Source organism: Zonotrichia albicollis, chromosome 4, assembly GCF_047830755.1.
Source record: "Zonotrichia albicollis isolate bZonAlb1 chromosome 4, bZonAlb1.hap1, whole genome shotgun sequence".
Lineage (NCBI taxonomy): Eukaryota > Metazoa > Chordata > Aves > Passeriformes > Passerellidae > Zonotrichia > Zonotrichia albicollis.
This window is the reverse complement of record NC_133822.1, coordinates 70876322-70891951: the sequence shown is the minus strand read 5'-3', so window position 1 is coordinate 70891951 and position 15630 is coordinate 70876322. Positions and strand designations below refer to the sequence as shown.

General features: G+C 38.4%; 1 protein-coding gene across 8 annotated transcripts in view; it reads left to right on the top strand.

The window, feature by feature from the left end:
- The window catches only part of EPS8 (EGFR pathway substrate 8, signaling adaptor), a 131999-nt gene that overhangs the window by 99742 nt on the left and 16627 nt on the right, over positions 1–15630 (top strand). For 7 of the 8 annotated variants that reach the window (XM_074540065.1, XM_026790371.2, XM_005481868.3 and 4 more), the window contains 6 exons: positions 1385–1459; positions 2061–2209; positions 4322–4505; positions 5602–5735; positions 8797–8908; positions 9766–9909. In XM_074540065.1, coding sequence (XP_074396166.1) covers positions 1385–1459; positions 2061–2209; positions 4322–4505; positions 5602–5735; positions 8797–8908; positions 9766–9909 — 798 coding nt within the window. The remainder of the gene's footprint in view (positions 1–1384; positions 1460–2060; positions 2210–4321; positions 4506–5601; positions 5736–8796; positions 8909–9765; positions 9910–15630) is intronic. The other variant, XM_026790372.2, reaches the window with a different exon arrangement.

Below are 15630 nucleotides of genomic sequence, written 5' to 3'. Positions count from 1 at the left end.
GGAATGAATTCTGATTGCAGGGCTGTAGGAAATATTTGGACATGTTAAAAATATCTTTAAAAAAATAAAAGCTACATCAACTGTTGTGGTTCTGATCTTAAGGGATTGCTGTTCTGAGGGAGGATGAGTATCCTGGAACATGCTCATCCTTCTCAGTAAAAGATGTAATGTCCAGGGTTTTTTCCATTCTTTTTGCTACATTCTGCACTTAAATTAGTTTTTTTACTCAAGAACAATCTGTGCATCTTTCTGTTCTATGCAGAAGTCACAGCTCTTGTTGTGATGATCAGCAACATGTGGGACCTGGTTCTCGTGCTGCTTTTGAGGAGTTGTGCTGTGACAATGCTTTAACAAATCTTTACTTCAGCATCTTTGCAGGAGCAACAAAAGCCTGAAATTTGTGCTTTATGTCAGGCAAGGAGAACTGTATAAAATGAAGAATCTGGTTTAAAAAGAAAAGGAGTAGCTAGAAGAAAAAAATTTTTCAAGTAGAATGGAAATTGTTTTAAAACCTCATGCTGGAAGCTTCTGAAAATGCCTGCCATCTGTCAAAGATCTTTAGATAGACTGGGACTGGGTTGTTATGGCTGAGGAACAATGTTTAGGAAGTTATTAGAAGCAAAAACACATCCTCCTCCTTTCTTCATTTGGAGGGACAGTTGGATGTAAAAGCAGAATAAGGGCAGCCAAAAGCAGTTTGAGAACAGATGGCAAGATGCAATAGAAACTACTACAACTCTTCAAAGCACATTTGGGTTTCTTATTTCTGGAGCCTGCAAAGCCAATGGGTGATCAGTAGATAAATTCTCCAAGAAGTTCTATCAGTGAATTTTTATGGTGTGGGGGTTTTAGAATATTTTTTTAATGATGGTGTTTGGTCAAAGGTTGAATTTGATGATCTCAGAGGTTTTTCATAGAAATATTTTATTATAACAATAAAGTGGCAGATGAAATTCACTATTGATAGATGTAATAGTCATGGACTGGCAAGGAAAAAAATCTCATATATAAAACAAATCAGAGCAAAATGTTGATTTAAGAGAGATTCCTGAGATACAGACATCTGTGTTCAGTGTGTTCAACCAAGCAAATGATAAAAGGCATCAGGGAAAAATAGACAACAGAACATTAACAATATGCCATTATGTTACCTGGCCTGATATTTTTGGCAGTGTAGCATAGTTGAAGAAGGTCCAGGGTGGACAAGAATGCTTGAAGGAATTACTTCAGCTTGGAAAAGACCAGATTCAGGATGGATGAGCACTTACACTTGTTGCAGGCCAAGCACTGGGCTTAGGAGGACCATGGCCATTCTTATGTGAAGTATTTATTGTCTTAACAGGTAAATGCTTCTTAAAATGTACTGTTTGTTTGATTCTTACAGGCCAAGTTGAAGTTCCATATCCAGAATCCTAGTGCAGCTGATCTGGTCCATTTTCTCTTTACCCCACTACATATGGTAAGGTTTTACAGTTTTCTAAGTGTTTCCCTTCAGAAGTCTTGTATTTATATGCACTGTAAACTTTTCAAGGATAACAAGATTGAAATGTTGTGTCCTTGGGCAATAAGTAAGGAGAAATATTTGTATCTCAGGATGATGTTTTCTTTAGAAAATAATTTATATAATTTTCTGCATATTTTCCCTTCTATTAAATGTATTTATTTAAATCATCTTTAGCCTCATGTTACACTTTGCCATTATAATCTTTAATTAACAATAAAAATAGAGGTTCTCTACATAATGCAAGAGGAGAGTTGGACCCATATTTAATGGAAGTATGTGAGGTTTTGATAAGTAAAGCAAAGATAACATTATCCAGAGTGGGTCTGAACAAAAAATGGTTGGTGACCAGAACAACAGCTCTCCAGCAATAAATACTTTATTTAATTTATGTGACATCAAGACACACTGTTAGATTCTCAGAGGGGTTTTTACTTCTGGGGGCTGTTTTTATGAGTAATGACAATTTCTTAGCACCACTGTAGGTAACATAAATTCACAGTCACCTCCTTACTGACAACGTGTGTGTTCCTGGCATGATTTTATTCCTTGGATTTAGGTGGTGCAGACAACAGGAGGGCCAGAGCTTGCCAGCACAGTGCTCAGCCCCCTGCTGACAAAAGACACCATAGACTTCCTGAGGTACACGGTCACCAGTGAGGAGGGACAGCTGTGGATGTCCCTGGGGGATTCATGGACCAAAGCCAGGTGAGAAAAAATCCTCAGGTTTTAGAGAATCTTCAGTTTTTTTAGAATTTTCTCTAAATGTTTTAGATTTTTTTTTTCTAATTTTTTAGAATTTTCTCTAAAAGTTTATCGACATGGTCTTAACCAGGTTACCCAGCCCCAATAAATTCTATATGATGTTGTTAGGATTTGGACTCTTGAAATTTGTTCTTTGAGGGTTTTGGAAAGGAACTCTTTAGCTTTGCTGGGATTTGGGATCTCAAGGAGAGACAAAATGCAGAGAGAATTATACTTTTTTTTTTTTGGTCAGTGGTATCCAGAACCTCTTGACATAACCTTCTGGAGTATCTTTTTCTGAACTGTCCCTTGCATGTTTCCAGTTATTTTCACCATTATTTTTCCAGCCCATCTATCTGGACTTCATTAAAAACAATTTGGAGATGCAATAAATAGTGAGAAAATTGTAAATAATAGCTAAAAATGTCTGTTTTCAATTTCCAATAATTATTAAAAGGTAAAAAATTGAAATGTCTTTAGTTCTTGAAATGCATGTTTGTAATTATAACAAAAATGTTTATTGACTGAACTGTGCTACATGTGCATACCTTATGCATTGCACTTAATGGATTCACTGTTATGATTTATCTTAGCTGAAAGTTAACTTCTTTATTTAAAGAAATAAAACTTCTTATTTGTTGGGTTCAAAGTAATTCTGTAGTTTGAAATTTGGTGAATTGAACATGCAAAAGAAGAATTTTAAATTAACAAGGTTCATTTTGACTCTGTAATCTGTGGTACATAAGTACATTTGATGATGATGAAGTATGCAATTACTTGGGCTGGAAATGTTTTTTGTGTCTTTTCATCCTTGCTCTTGAATTTCAAATTGGAACGCAAATATCTACCAGATGGATTTTGTTTTTATTAATTATTTTATTAATTATTTGGTTGATTGAAAGCTGTAGAGTGTAAGGAATGCTGCATGGGAGGAATGGAAATGGCCTCATAGCATTGGAGCCCCATGCAGGGAAAATGGATCACTGGGAAAATAATGGGTTCCTTGTCTTGGGAGCTACTCCATTTGTTTAGTCCATCCTGAAAAAAGGGAAATGGAAAGAGAAATGGTAGCCCTTGGTAGCGAAGAATGAAGCACTTAAAATGTAGCTGGCTGATTTGTGTAGATTAAAATTGATGGTCAGATTGATCTCAGCATCCAGAGGTTCCCTGGGGTGGGATGTAGCAGGAGAGGGGAATGATAAAATCAGGGATTACTGACCAGCCCTAACAGGCTGGGAATTGCTGACTGCTCATGTGACTGGCACATTTGTCCCTTGATTTTGGGCAGTGTCAGCAACGAGCCTGTTAAAAGATTGCAATGTACATTCCTGTTCTGCTTTACTCTGAAAGACACAGAAATTTGTATTGTGGGACAGTGTTAACTTTATATTGTGGGACAGAGTGTAATGTGTGGAGCAAAGGCAGAGCAGGAAAGCATTAATTTATGTGTTTACACTACAACAGAGAATGCTAGTGGAACTCTGAAAAGTAGTACAGTATTTTATAAAGATCAATCTGGACCATAAAACAGCCGATGTGATGATAGTTCTTTTGTCCTGGAGCACATGGGGTTTATGTGTGTAAATCTATTGTTTGTTTTTTTTTGGTTTTGATGTAGCTAGGGCCCCTAGGCTTTCATGTTCCATACCTGCTTTCAGATTTTCTTGTAAAGCTGGCTGCTTCTCTGCAGTCTTCTGTTGGTTCTTTCACACAAATAGAGCATTGCAATATTTCGCCCCACGTCTCACTATTAAAACAAGTCCTAGATTTGTTTTGATTGATTCTTCTAATACCCATCTTTGCTATAAGGCAGAAGTTTGTTGTGTTTTAGCACTGATGTATCCTTACAGAAGCAGCAAACTCTTTCTGCAAGGCACTGCAGGGAGGATAGCTGAGGTAAATAAATGTGCTCTGCTGATCCTCCCTGTTCTAGCATGATTCTGCCTCTACTGCAATCCCAGCCTCTCCTCTATGCTAATAAAAATTATGAAGCATTTCAATTTCTATACATTGAACCTCATTAAATCAGCATTTATGTGGCCCTTGACACAGATTTGTGATTTGCCTTTCCCACAGAACTGAATGGCCAAAAGACCATTTCATCCCCCCGTACGTGCCCCGTTTCAGGAATGGTTGGGAGCCTCCTTTGCTGAACTTCATGGGAGCTCCAAAGGAGCAGGATCTCAACCATTTGGCTGAGTCTGTGGCAAACGTGGCAGAGCAACAGAGGAAGCAAGAGATGAAAAGACTGTCCAGTGAGGTAAGTTACTGCAGAAATGTGTATCACATCACATATGTGCTTGTGATAAAGTATGATTATTTTCCCTAATTAAAATCCATAATGATATTAACTATTACTCATTTTTTGCATTTTTTCATGGACTATAGCCATATTCAGTGAGGGTGTGACATGAATGAGCTCTTGCAATAGAGTGATGATTTTATTTTCCTCCATCCCTTACACACACTTAATGTTGGCTGGCCTAGAGCTTTGTGGCTTGAGTTGTACCTCCAGAACAGAAGCTCAGAGCAGTTTTTCTGTGCTGGGTATTTTAAAGCAGCTCAGCCATTGTTTATAAGTTGTGTTGCTGTGGTGACAGCTGAGAGATGACACAGCCCTTGCTCCAGAGATCTGTTTTTCTCCAGAGCATCCACTACAATATTAATTCAGTGGCACGACTCGGGGTAGAAATTCCTTTTTTCTCATCCTTTTGATCTCCACGTTTACCAACTTGAAACACAGAAGTTATTAACTTTTTATGGCAGAACTGTGAGCACCTGAGGATGGGGGTGTGGTATTTGCTGGGTCCCCAGGATGAAGGAGGAAATGAATGAATCTGACTCCATGTTCTTAGAAGGCTAATATATGATATGATATGATATATATGATATTATTCTATTCTATTCTATTCTATTCTATTCTATTCTATTCTATTCTATTCTATTCTATTCTATTATGCTATACTAAAATATACTAAAGAATAGATAAAGGATACAGACAGAAGCTTAACAAGAATGATAATGAAAAACTTGTGACTCCTTCCAGAGTCCCGACACAGCCTGACCATGATTGGCAATTAAGTTAAAACAATTAACATGAAACCAATCAAACAATGACCAGTTGGGAAAGAATGTCCAAACCACATTCCAAAGCAGCAAAACACAGGAGAAGCAAATGAGATAATTATTGTTTTCATTTTTCTCACAGCTTCTCAGCTTCCCAGGAGAAAATCCTGGGCAAAGAGGATTTTTCAGAAAATCTGATGGTGACATGGGGGAATGCTGGTGGGGCTGGGTGGAGCTCAGGGGAGGATGGCACTAATCCATCCTCTTTTTGTTCCCTTTGTGTCTTGCAGCCTCCCGGCGTTCCCGACTACCCCCCGGCGGATGGGTATGCATTCAGTAACACGATGTACAAGAGAGGGCCTCTGCTGGACCCGGGGGCAGCTGTGGCTGCCTTTAAGCAAACTGTTAGCCGACATGTAGATAGGTAACCCTGCCCCGTGGTGCTGTGGAAAACTGTCCCCACTTCTTGGCTCTTGGGGTGGCGGGGTCTGTGACTGCCTCTGGTCGTGGCGTTGTGTCTGCTGGGGAAGGGATTCTGTTTAGCAATGCTTTTCTTTACCTAAAATGTAAAGAAACTGTACTCTTCTGTATGATTTCTTTTGTACTCTTTTTGTATGATTTCTATGAGATATCCTGGTTATCTGTGATGTTGAATTGCTGCTTTTGTCAAAAATGATACAGTGGAGTTCCAACCCAAATTGCAAGCACAGAATCCTCCCACTTCGGTTCAAATTTTAGTTCTGATTTGTTTCATGTTTAAATACATTCTTTGCTCTTTTCAGAATTACAAAGAATGACAAGTCTGCTCTGAGATTCACCTGTCCTTGGTTTGACTGATTGTTTGATTTTCTTAGCTGCTCACTTAGTGTTCCATCATCTCCCGCTTTTTGTTTTCTGGGCTGGTGTATAAATACCCACTTTCAGAACAATGACACCTTGTCTCTTCCATCCTCTTTCAAATCTTACAGAAAATACTCTGAAATGTTTGCATAGCAAACAGTGTCTTTTTGCACATCCTCTTTCACCCCCTTCATTTTATCCTAAAACAGAATAACTTGACAAGATGATATGCAATGATCTCTGGCCTTGCCTCTGGGGAGAATTTATACCAGCACAAACTGTGGAGGCACATCAGTAAAGAAGCATTGGAATTGCTCTCCTGTACCAAACCATATTCCATATATACTATATGAAAAATATTTTGTTTTATGAGCCATGGAAGATGTTTAAGCTAAATTTTGGGGATCAACTTGCTGCTTAAATCATCCTCAATATATATATATAAAAAACTCTTTTGATGAAAACCCTTTCAGAATCCCTAGTTTTGAGCCATGTGCTAAAAGATCCTTTTTTTAATCTGCATGCAAGCCAATTCCCATGTGGTGTGCAGTGTGCGGTGTTGTGCAGGTTGAAGACAGAATCAATTCCTCTGAATTTCTCTGAACTTTGGATTTATTCTTCATGGCAACAGCAGCAGAGTAGTCATCTCTTAATTGTTTTCTCAAACTTGATTGCCTTTTGCAATCTCGTCTCAGGACCATTTATTTTGAAATCTAGATGATCTGCACTCTAAATTCTTTTCTCTTACCTGTAATGGGGTAAGACCCGCTTTGTCCTTCCAGAGTAACAATATCCCATGCAAAAGTTTTTGCTTCCACTCCAGTTTTAGAGAAAGTCTTACTGCATTGAGCTGTTGATGATATCAGGGTGTCTGGAACAGAAAGAGTTATCCAAGCCTCCTTTGTGGCAGCAAAGAGAAATGGGGGTGAAGAGCTGAGGCCTGAAATTATGGTATATCTGCTAGGCAGTGAGAAACAAAGAGGAGGATGATGGAGGGAAGTGATCAGAATATTTGTGCCCTGAGTAAACTCAGGCTCATTAGGCTGGGCTTGAAGAATTTAGCTCTCTTCAGAAGCATTCACCCATTATCTGGCCCATGTCCTGGGCATGTTGCTGAGTCCAGTACAACTAAAATGTGGTCATTTTTAAAAATTCTTCCTGAATTACATTTTTGAAGTAATCAGGATAGTTAGGTGTGGACAAAATATGAAGACACTAATAGAATAGAATATTGTAGAATATTGTAATGATTTTGTAAAGGCTGCCTGTAAGTAAAAGTACTGCAGATCTGCATTAGTCACATCTCTGAAAAAGAAAATCAAAATTATATTAATTTTAGGGGAGTAGCAGGAAAAATTGGTATTACACATTGTTCTGTCTCATAAAAGCTATTCTGCAGGCTGAGGGTCATCTCCTGCTTTTCACTCTCTCCTAAATACTGTGAGTGTTTTCTCTTTCTTTCAAAATAATCTTTCAATCTAAATATGATTTTCCTTGGTTCTGCTCTTCAAGTCAAGTGAGACAGTTCTCCACAGCCATGCAGTAGCCAGGTAGCTGCTGGATTGCTCAGGCACTCCTGGAACCCAGAGTTACACAGCAGCAGCAGCAGCAAACAACACCCATGCTCACATCCCCGGGCTGTGACCTTGTACCCAGCATTTCAAGCCATGCATTGCTTCATGTTTTAATTAGCTGTTTGGATTTATTTATTTATTTATTTGTCTATTCATGTGGGGGTTTTTTGTTTGTTTGTTTCATTTCTTTACTGTGCAGTATGGCTTTATGTTGTTGGTGTAATTTGCAGCAAGTGTATAAAGTTACTGGACTGTGCAAGTGTACAAAGTGTGCAAATGTATAAAGTTACTGGGGGGGTTTCTGGACCTGTTTGGAGTGGGCTGGGGACTTCTCAATTGAAAAAATTTTATGTCAAAGAAAGCAGTAGCTCCATAACCAAAGGCACTCTGGATAGGTTTTCCTCATGGAAAGACAGATAGAGAGCTTACTGTGTTGTGCCTTGTTCTACAATGAATCCTGTGTGTAAGAAGTTATTTCTCATTCTTAATTGATAAAGTAACTTGAAGTTGCTAGACTTGATGGCATCTTATGGTCAATCAAGAAAACTGATCTACAATAGGTGAACATTTTTTGGAGTTTAACTCCATTAGTATTGATGGCAACAATTTATTTATCTATTATATATTTGAAACAATCTGTGATGAACACTAGAAAGGCAATGTCATACAAAGCCCAAGCTATCAATTATAACCTACGTATAGTCATTTGTTTATATAGCAAATGGCTGTTTAACCTTCTGTAGGAAAACAAACTAAATATAGAGTACATGTTTATTTTGAAACAATAGCACCTGCTAATCTAGGTTGTTATCGTACATCTTGCAAGCAGTGAGCTAATAAAGATTAGCAGTTCTTGAGGTCTGTGTATTTCAGCCACCTCTTTATTTTGTTTATTTGTACTTTTTTTTTGGCACTTAAATCAGTGTATTATGAATAGGTAGCAGCAGCATCACATTATGGCTGAGAGGTTTTTGTTTTAAAAAATGTTTTGCAGGTTATTCAAAGAGGGCATTTTGTGGTTTTAGTTGCTTGACTGTCTCACTGAACAATAGCCTGATCTTTGCTTTGCAGAAACTATGAAGCACACAATAAAGCACAGAGCAAGAAATATGCCAAATGCAAGTACGAATTCGTGGCAAGAAACAACAGTGAGCTTTCTGTCATGAAAGAAGAGATTGTGGAGGTAATTTTGTTTGCAAAGACAACAGACAAATTTCTGGTGCTACTCAAGGCTGAGGGTGCCTTTCCTGTGGACAGTGTGGCTTTCCTTAATGTTTGCTTCAATGTGTTTGACCTGTCTGCCTCAGTATGGAAAGTTGTTAATTTGTTTTGCATCAATTTTGCTGACTTAGGAAGGGGTGCTGTCGAGATCGGTGCTCGAAATACATTTGTGTGTTCCTTCCACCTTCTCCAGTGTTGCTTTTAAATATTAAGTGGTGTTTAAATCACTATCTGTGTACACACGGAGTATAGTGAAGGACTGTTCTTTCCAAGAGGATGTGGCACCAGAAAAGTGAGATACATTTGGCAGGGAAGGAGCAACAAAGAGAGAAAATGCTGAGTGTGAGAGCTTGGGGCAGGCATCGAGACTTCTGACTGCTCCAGGCCATCTTGCTCCCATTCCCGTTTACTAAGAAATGTTGTGTCTCCAAATTTGTGCTCCCCCAGAGCTGCCTTTACTTGGATTATTAGTAATTATTTATTGCTTTTGTCAACAGCATGTGGGTTGTGGAGATGGCAGCATCTCTGTGCAAGTAGTTGGGTTTTGTTCCAGCACATTCCTGAGTTTTACAGAACTCCATTGCACACTTATATATTCTTTCTTGAGAGCCCCCTTTTGAAAAGTAGAACCATGTAGAGTTAATGATGGTGGGAATCAGGGAAGGTACAGGGGTTTCTCAGGGACACATCTATGCAAGATCTGTTGGCAGACACAGAACCTGGCAAAGCCATGGTTTTGTTTTGAAATGATTCACAGCCTAAGCACAGGCAGGGGGAAAGTCAGAAAAGACATGTAATTAATTTACCAAATTATTTCAGATCCTGGATGACAGAAAACAGTGGTGGAAGGTTCAGAACAAAAGTGGCAGCACAGGCTTTGTGCCAAACAACATTTTGGACCCTCTGAGGAACACAGAAGGCGGCCAGGGATGGCCGGAGCCTGCCTACACCCGCACCATCCAGGTACTGTCCATGCTGGGGCAAAACCTCCAATGGAAGTGTCACTGTGTGCACAAAACATTTACATTTATTGGAGGGGCTGAAGGTGATGTGGGGAGTCCTTGTTTCTTTTTTGCCAGGGTTGGGATTAAATGTGTGAGACAGAATTTCTAGTTTGGACTCAGATGTTTATCAGTTCTTATCCATGTCACAATCTCACAAACCCTGAGTTCTGCGGCACTTCACTCTGACAAACTAAAAATGAAACCCTGTCTCTCTACAAGGCCTTTTAGGGATAAACTGTCCAATTAAAAAATGACACCTAAATTATTTTCACTTTTAACCCAATAACCAACCACCCCATACTGCAATGTAGACTTTTTTATCCAATTGCACAAAACCACCCAAACCCATGAAGAAGAAGGAAAAGAGGAAGGTGAAGAAGAAGGAGCAGCCTCCACCCTAGAATCTCCATCTTGCTTTTTATATATTGCTGCATTCTAAACCCTTAAACTCTTAAGTTTTCCACCCTGTGATATTACACACTTCTATTCCAAGTACACACCCATAATCCCAGTGTTATGCATCAATTTTGGAAGCTTCTCCATGGCCTCAGGTCAAATGCAGTGCTCTCCTGTAGTCACTGTCTGTCAGCACAGAAAGTCTGAAATTCTCAGCATCCAGGGTTCCAACAGGGATGTGTGTATTTCACAGAGAATACAGTTGATAAAAATACAGAAAAAATGTTTTAACTCAGTTATTTTTGTTTTACCTGCTTGTTTGCTTAGAGGTGGTAACTTCAGTCCTAGTGGATGTGTGTGCATTTATTTTAATTGCAAATATCCCTTGTGAATTGATAGCTGTTGATGCCAAAGAAGGAGTTTGAATTATTTAAGGTAGGGTCATCTTTGTTTTTCCTAGAAGAGTGAGCTCCAGCTTTTCCTTTTATTTTCTGTCTTTGTGTTTCTCTATCCCAGTCTTGAATTTATTTAATTATTGTAATTTCGGAGTCATGAAAAGGAGGTATATTTGCTTTTGAATTCACAAAGCAGGTATTTTTCAATTACTATGTCTGTGCATCAATAGCACTCTATTATCCTCACCTCATTTTAATTTTCTTTCTTTCATGTAGTGGTGTGGAACTAATACTGTTGTTGTTGTTATTTCTTTTATATGTTGAACAGAATTAGAGAGAATTACTTAAAAAAATTCTTACATCAGCACAATTATCCACCCAAGTAAGGATATATAGGATAAAGTTGTAATATGTATTTTTAGACAAAAATTTAAGGGGGTTAGAGGCTGCTAAAAGAAGTTGTTCTATTTTCCAAGACCTCTTTCTTTCCTCTTTTTGTTTTCTAATGATCTTGAAAGTTTAGGCAAACAAGTTTAAATTAAGCAGGAATTCCAGGCCTGCCCCTAAACCAGAATTTTAAACCAAACTTCTGTTGAATCTTGAAGTTTAATAATTTAATCTAATCTTAATTGTTGTGCCTGCACCTTCCAGCTGATGACTGAAAACCAAGAAATGCCACAATGTTTTGCAAAATAATGTAGTAGACCTACCTTGACCTTGGTGGGCTTGAATCAGACCATTTCTGAGCTTCCCATCCCAAATTGTTTGCCTGTAACATCTTGGCTCATTCTGCATTTTTTGTGGATTTGCCTATCTGTGAAGTGCAGCATGCATCCAGAGTGCTTTTCAAATCCTGATTTAAAGATCTGGCTTGGTTTTTTTTTTTTTCCTTTCTTCCAGTGCATGTTATTTTGTGTGTTTGGAATTTGCCACCAAGTCCTGAGCAGGCTGAGTAAAGTTTTGAGTAGAGATTCTCACATTATTCTTCTGTAATGCACTGCAGGGTTTGAAGTTCTCTGTTTGAAATAGTGACAAGACATGGCATAAAATAAAATAACCATTTCCATAAAGCATTCTCCATGGGCCTATGAAAATTAGGGTCAGGGAATAGGGTTTAAGATAAGTTTGTTACTTTGCCCTCTGGCAGGTTATTCTACAGCTTGGTCGTATTCAAATGTGAGCTTGAAATACTGTGAAATTATTTATGAATATAATGAATTGCACAGGATAAATGAAGTCTTTACCAAGACATGTCAGTAATGCTGTTTAAACTTGGTGGTGATTATTATAATTTTAGCACGCCTGAGCACTCTCATTTGTCTGTTTTCCTGTGATGGACACATGGTTCACTTGGGAAGTGTTTGCATAACTCCATTTATTTTCACAACAGCACTATGAGGCATTGCTGCTGTTTTCAGGGAGAACTGATTAAATAATTAAATAAACCAATGCCTTGCCCAAAGTCAGACAGGAGAACTTGTGGGTAGGGCAGGAAATCAGAGTGGTTCCTATCAGCACTTTTGCCAGACCCTGCACAGCAGCAGTGCCTGGTGCTGTGCAGCTTTTGCTGCTCTCCCAGCTCATATTCAGCTTTTAAAAAGTCACTTTCACAGTGGCCTGGCTGCTGTGGCCAGCTGCAGATAAGTGTCATGAGCAAGGGCAGTGTCTGCCTTTACAGACTAATAACCTTCAGTGCACTACTCTCCAAAGGGTGTTTATAGATTGTTAGGAGGAATTAAGGATTCCATTAAAAAAGAGGATTTTTTCACTTGATTGTGCTACAGAGACCCCTTCTCTGAGAGATGGATGCCTCATTATCACAATTATTCTCAGAGCTGTAAAGGGTTTTTTTTGTTCTCACTCTGTCCCCCTGCCTAGTGACATCTAAGGCCACACATTACTTTAAATCCTGATTTTTCACTCAATTGCTTTCAGGAGCCAGGTCCCAAAAAGTCACTTGAGAGCACTGAGGTGATACTTTCAGGACATTGCCAGCAATACCCCAGTTATTTAATTATCTTTGTGAGTCAGAGGCTGTAACAGTGCTTGTTTTCTCGTCAGTTGAATTAGTTCCAGGAAAAAGTATTTTTGCTTTGGTACTCTTGTACTTTTAGGAGAGCATTTTGCTGAATTCTTCTATTTTCTACTATTGTTAGAAATAGAATTCTTCTATTTTCTTCTATTGTTAATTATTGTTTATCAGAGTTTTCTGGGATGTTGCTCATTTAATCTGTTTATTTTATTGTGAGCCATCACTGGTATTTCACTATCCAATTATATATGAAGATAAAGGGTTTTCCAAGCACTCTGATTTCTTATTTTGTAAAAGTATTGCTGGTGAACCTATGAAATAATTCATCATAATATTTCCTATTTTCTCTGTGTTTTATTAACTTTGTTTTAACGCTCTTGAAAATGAAGTTTGAAGAACATAATTAGGATGGAATTGTGTATCTTGGTGGGTGTGTTAATTAATCTCCTGACACCCTTTTGGAGGTGAGACAGTTATATTATCAGTGATGTGTACAAAATCCTTAGGCAGAGAGTAAATGTTTAATAAGGTGCAGTTTTTCTTTTTTTAATTTTTTTAGAACTGGGGACAGATCCTAGCTAATAACAATTTGAATAAGTAAATTCTGTCTAAATTTCCTGTCAATTCACTAAAATCACAAATGTGGTATACCCTGCAAAGAACAGCTTAGAGATTTTAATGGCATTTTAGTAGGCAGCTGTTTGCATAATAGCTGAACCCACCGCAGTAAACTCTGGCAAAAGACCCTGTTTGAAATTTCCTCTCGCAGTCTTGGGTGGCTCACTGGCCCTTTTGGCTGAAGATGAGGGGTTGGTTCTCTCTTGTCCCTTCAGTGGAGCCCCAGGACAGGATCCAAACCTCAGAGCTGTTGACAAAGCTGAGGCTGAATGCTCTGCAACCCTCCTGGTGTCACTGTGCAAACAGGAATGTGGCACTGAAACCTTCAGAAAGAGAGCAAAATGAAAGCTCTGTGTCTGTGTTAACTTAATGAGAACATTTCCCAATGGTTTTGTTGTTTCCAATGCCTCTTTGTCTGTTTTTCCATAATTTTCCCTTTTTTTAATGCCAAAATATATTTGAAAATATATTGTTCCCACTCTTTTTCACTGACCAAGAATTAGGGTTGGAACCATTAGCATTTTTACTCAAACTTATTATTTTTCTTCCATTAAAAATAAATTGAATCATACCGAATCTTGCTTTTTCACCAGATGCAGCCCGTAGCGTGTTGAAAACAGCTTTGGGACTTAATGTTTTTCCTGTAAAAACAAAGATTGTTCTGGCAAGAAATAAGAAAACAAAATTTAGTCCCAATAAGCTTTCATGATATATCCAGATTCTTAATGAGTGTGTGTGTACCATCACCATTCCAAGTAGTTTAAGTTCGTTCCAATTTACGTGAATTGAGGTGATCAGAGGGATGAAACACCTTCCTGTGAGGAAGGGCTGAGAGAGTTGGGATCATTCAGCTCAACTTTCCAAAGGCCTGGCAGTACCTAAAGGGGGCCAGCAAGGGAGCTGGAGAGGGACTTTTACATGGAGTGACAAAACAGAGGATAATGGCTTTAATTTTAACAAGGACAGGTATAGATTGGATATTGGGAAGAAATTCTTTACTGTGAGGGTGGTGAGGCCCTGGCACAGGGTGCCCAGAGAAGCTGTGGATGCCCCATCCCTGGAATTATTTGATGAATGTTTGAGCAATCTGGGATAGTGGAAGTTGTTCCTGTCCATGGCAGGGCATTGGAATTAGATGGAGCCATCAGGTCCCTCCCAACCCAAACCCTTCTGTGAGCAGCACCTTCATCTCATTTGCTGAGCTAGACAACATTTCTTGAACTAAAAAATGAAGCACTTTTCTAATACCTGCTGTGACATAACTCTTATTTTTCTCCAGTTACAAGAGTTATTTTCATTCACCTGACAATCTTTAATCCTTTGGCACTTTTTTCCTTGGCTTTTGTTTTCTATTAAGCCCGTTTCTGTCTGGGTAGGTGCTCTGAAAAGAGCTGATTGCTTATATGGCATCACATGTGTGTGTTTCGTAGCCAGCACTCTGTTCCCTATTCAAAAAAAGAATATTAGAATATTCTTATTCTTACATGTTAGAACTATTAGTTTCCTAGTGATTAAGAAGAGGTAATTACTAAGACTGATGTTCCTTTAGTTTAAATTGCTAATGTGTATGAAATTTCAGGAGTGATGTGTGAGACAGTTACTTTTTGCCTTTCTAACAATACTATTTGATGTGATTTACTCCATTTTCCTCACAGCAATTACTGGGAGAGCTTTCAGAGGTAACTGAATTACTCTTCTGATATTGAATCTCAAAATTTCCCCTCTTGGACTATGTAGTCACCAAATTCCATAGTGCATGCTTCTTTTTATAGCAGTGAATAGAAGTGATGGGATGAATGTGTGGATGTCCTCAAAAGATCTGGAGTTAAAAAAAGAAGTGTTAAAAAAGGAAGCATTAAATGGGATTCAAATGTATAATTGGTTTTTGGGCACTGTTTAGCAAAATGCAAACTGTATTTTAATGTGGTTGCATTTGTAAATTTAGAGTTTGAGTGACGCTTCCAGATTAATTTTTGTTTTCACTGCAGCAAGTTGTTTTGATGAGGCTGGTGATTGCAGTACAACATGTTTTTGCAGCTCCTCCAGTAGCACTCATTGAAAGTTACATGGAGGTTTTAGCTCTCTCTTTTTCTGGGTTATGATGGTGGCAGTATGCAGTGGATGTCTTGGCTTGTAAAAATCCTCTCTATAATGAAAATTTTACTTTTTCTTTGTGTTTTTTTTAAGAAGGCCAAAACACGCATGAAAATGTACATTTTGGAGATAACAGTCTAGTAAT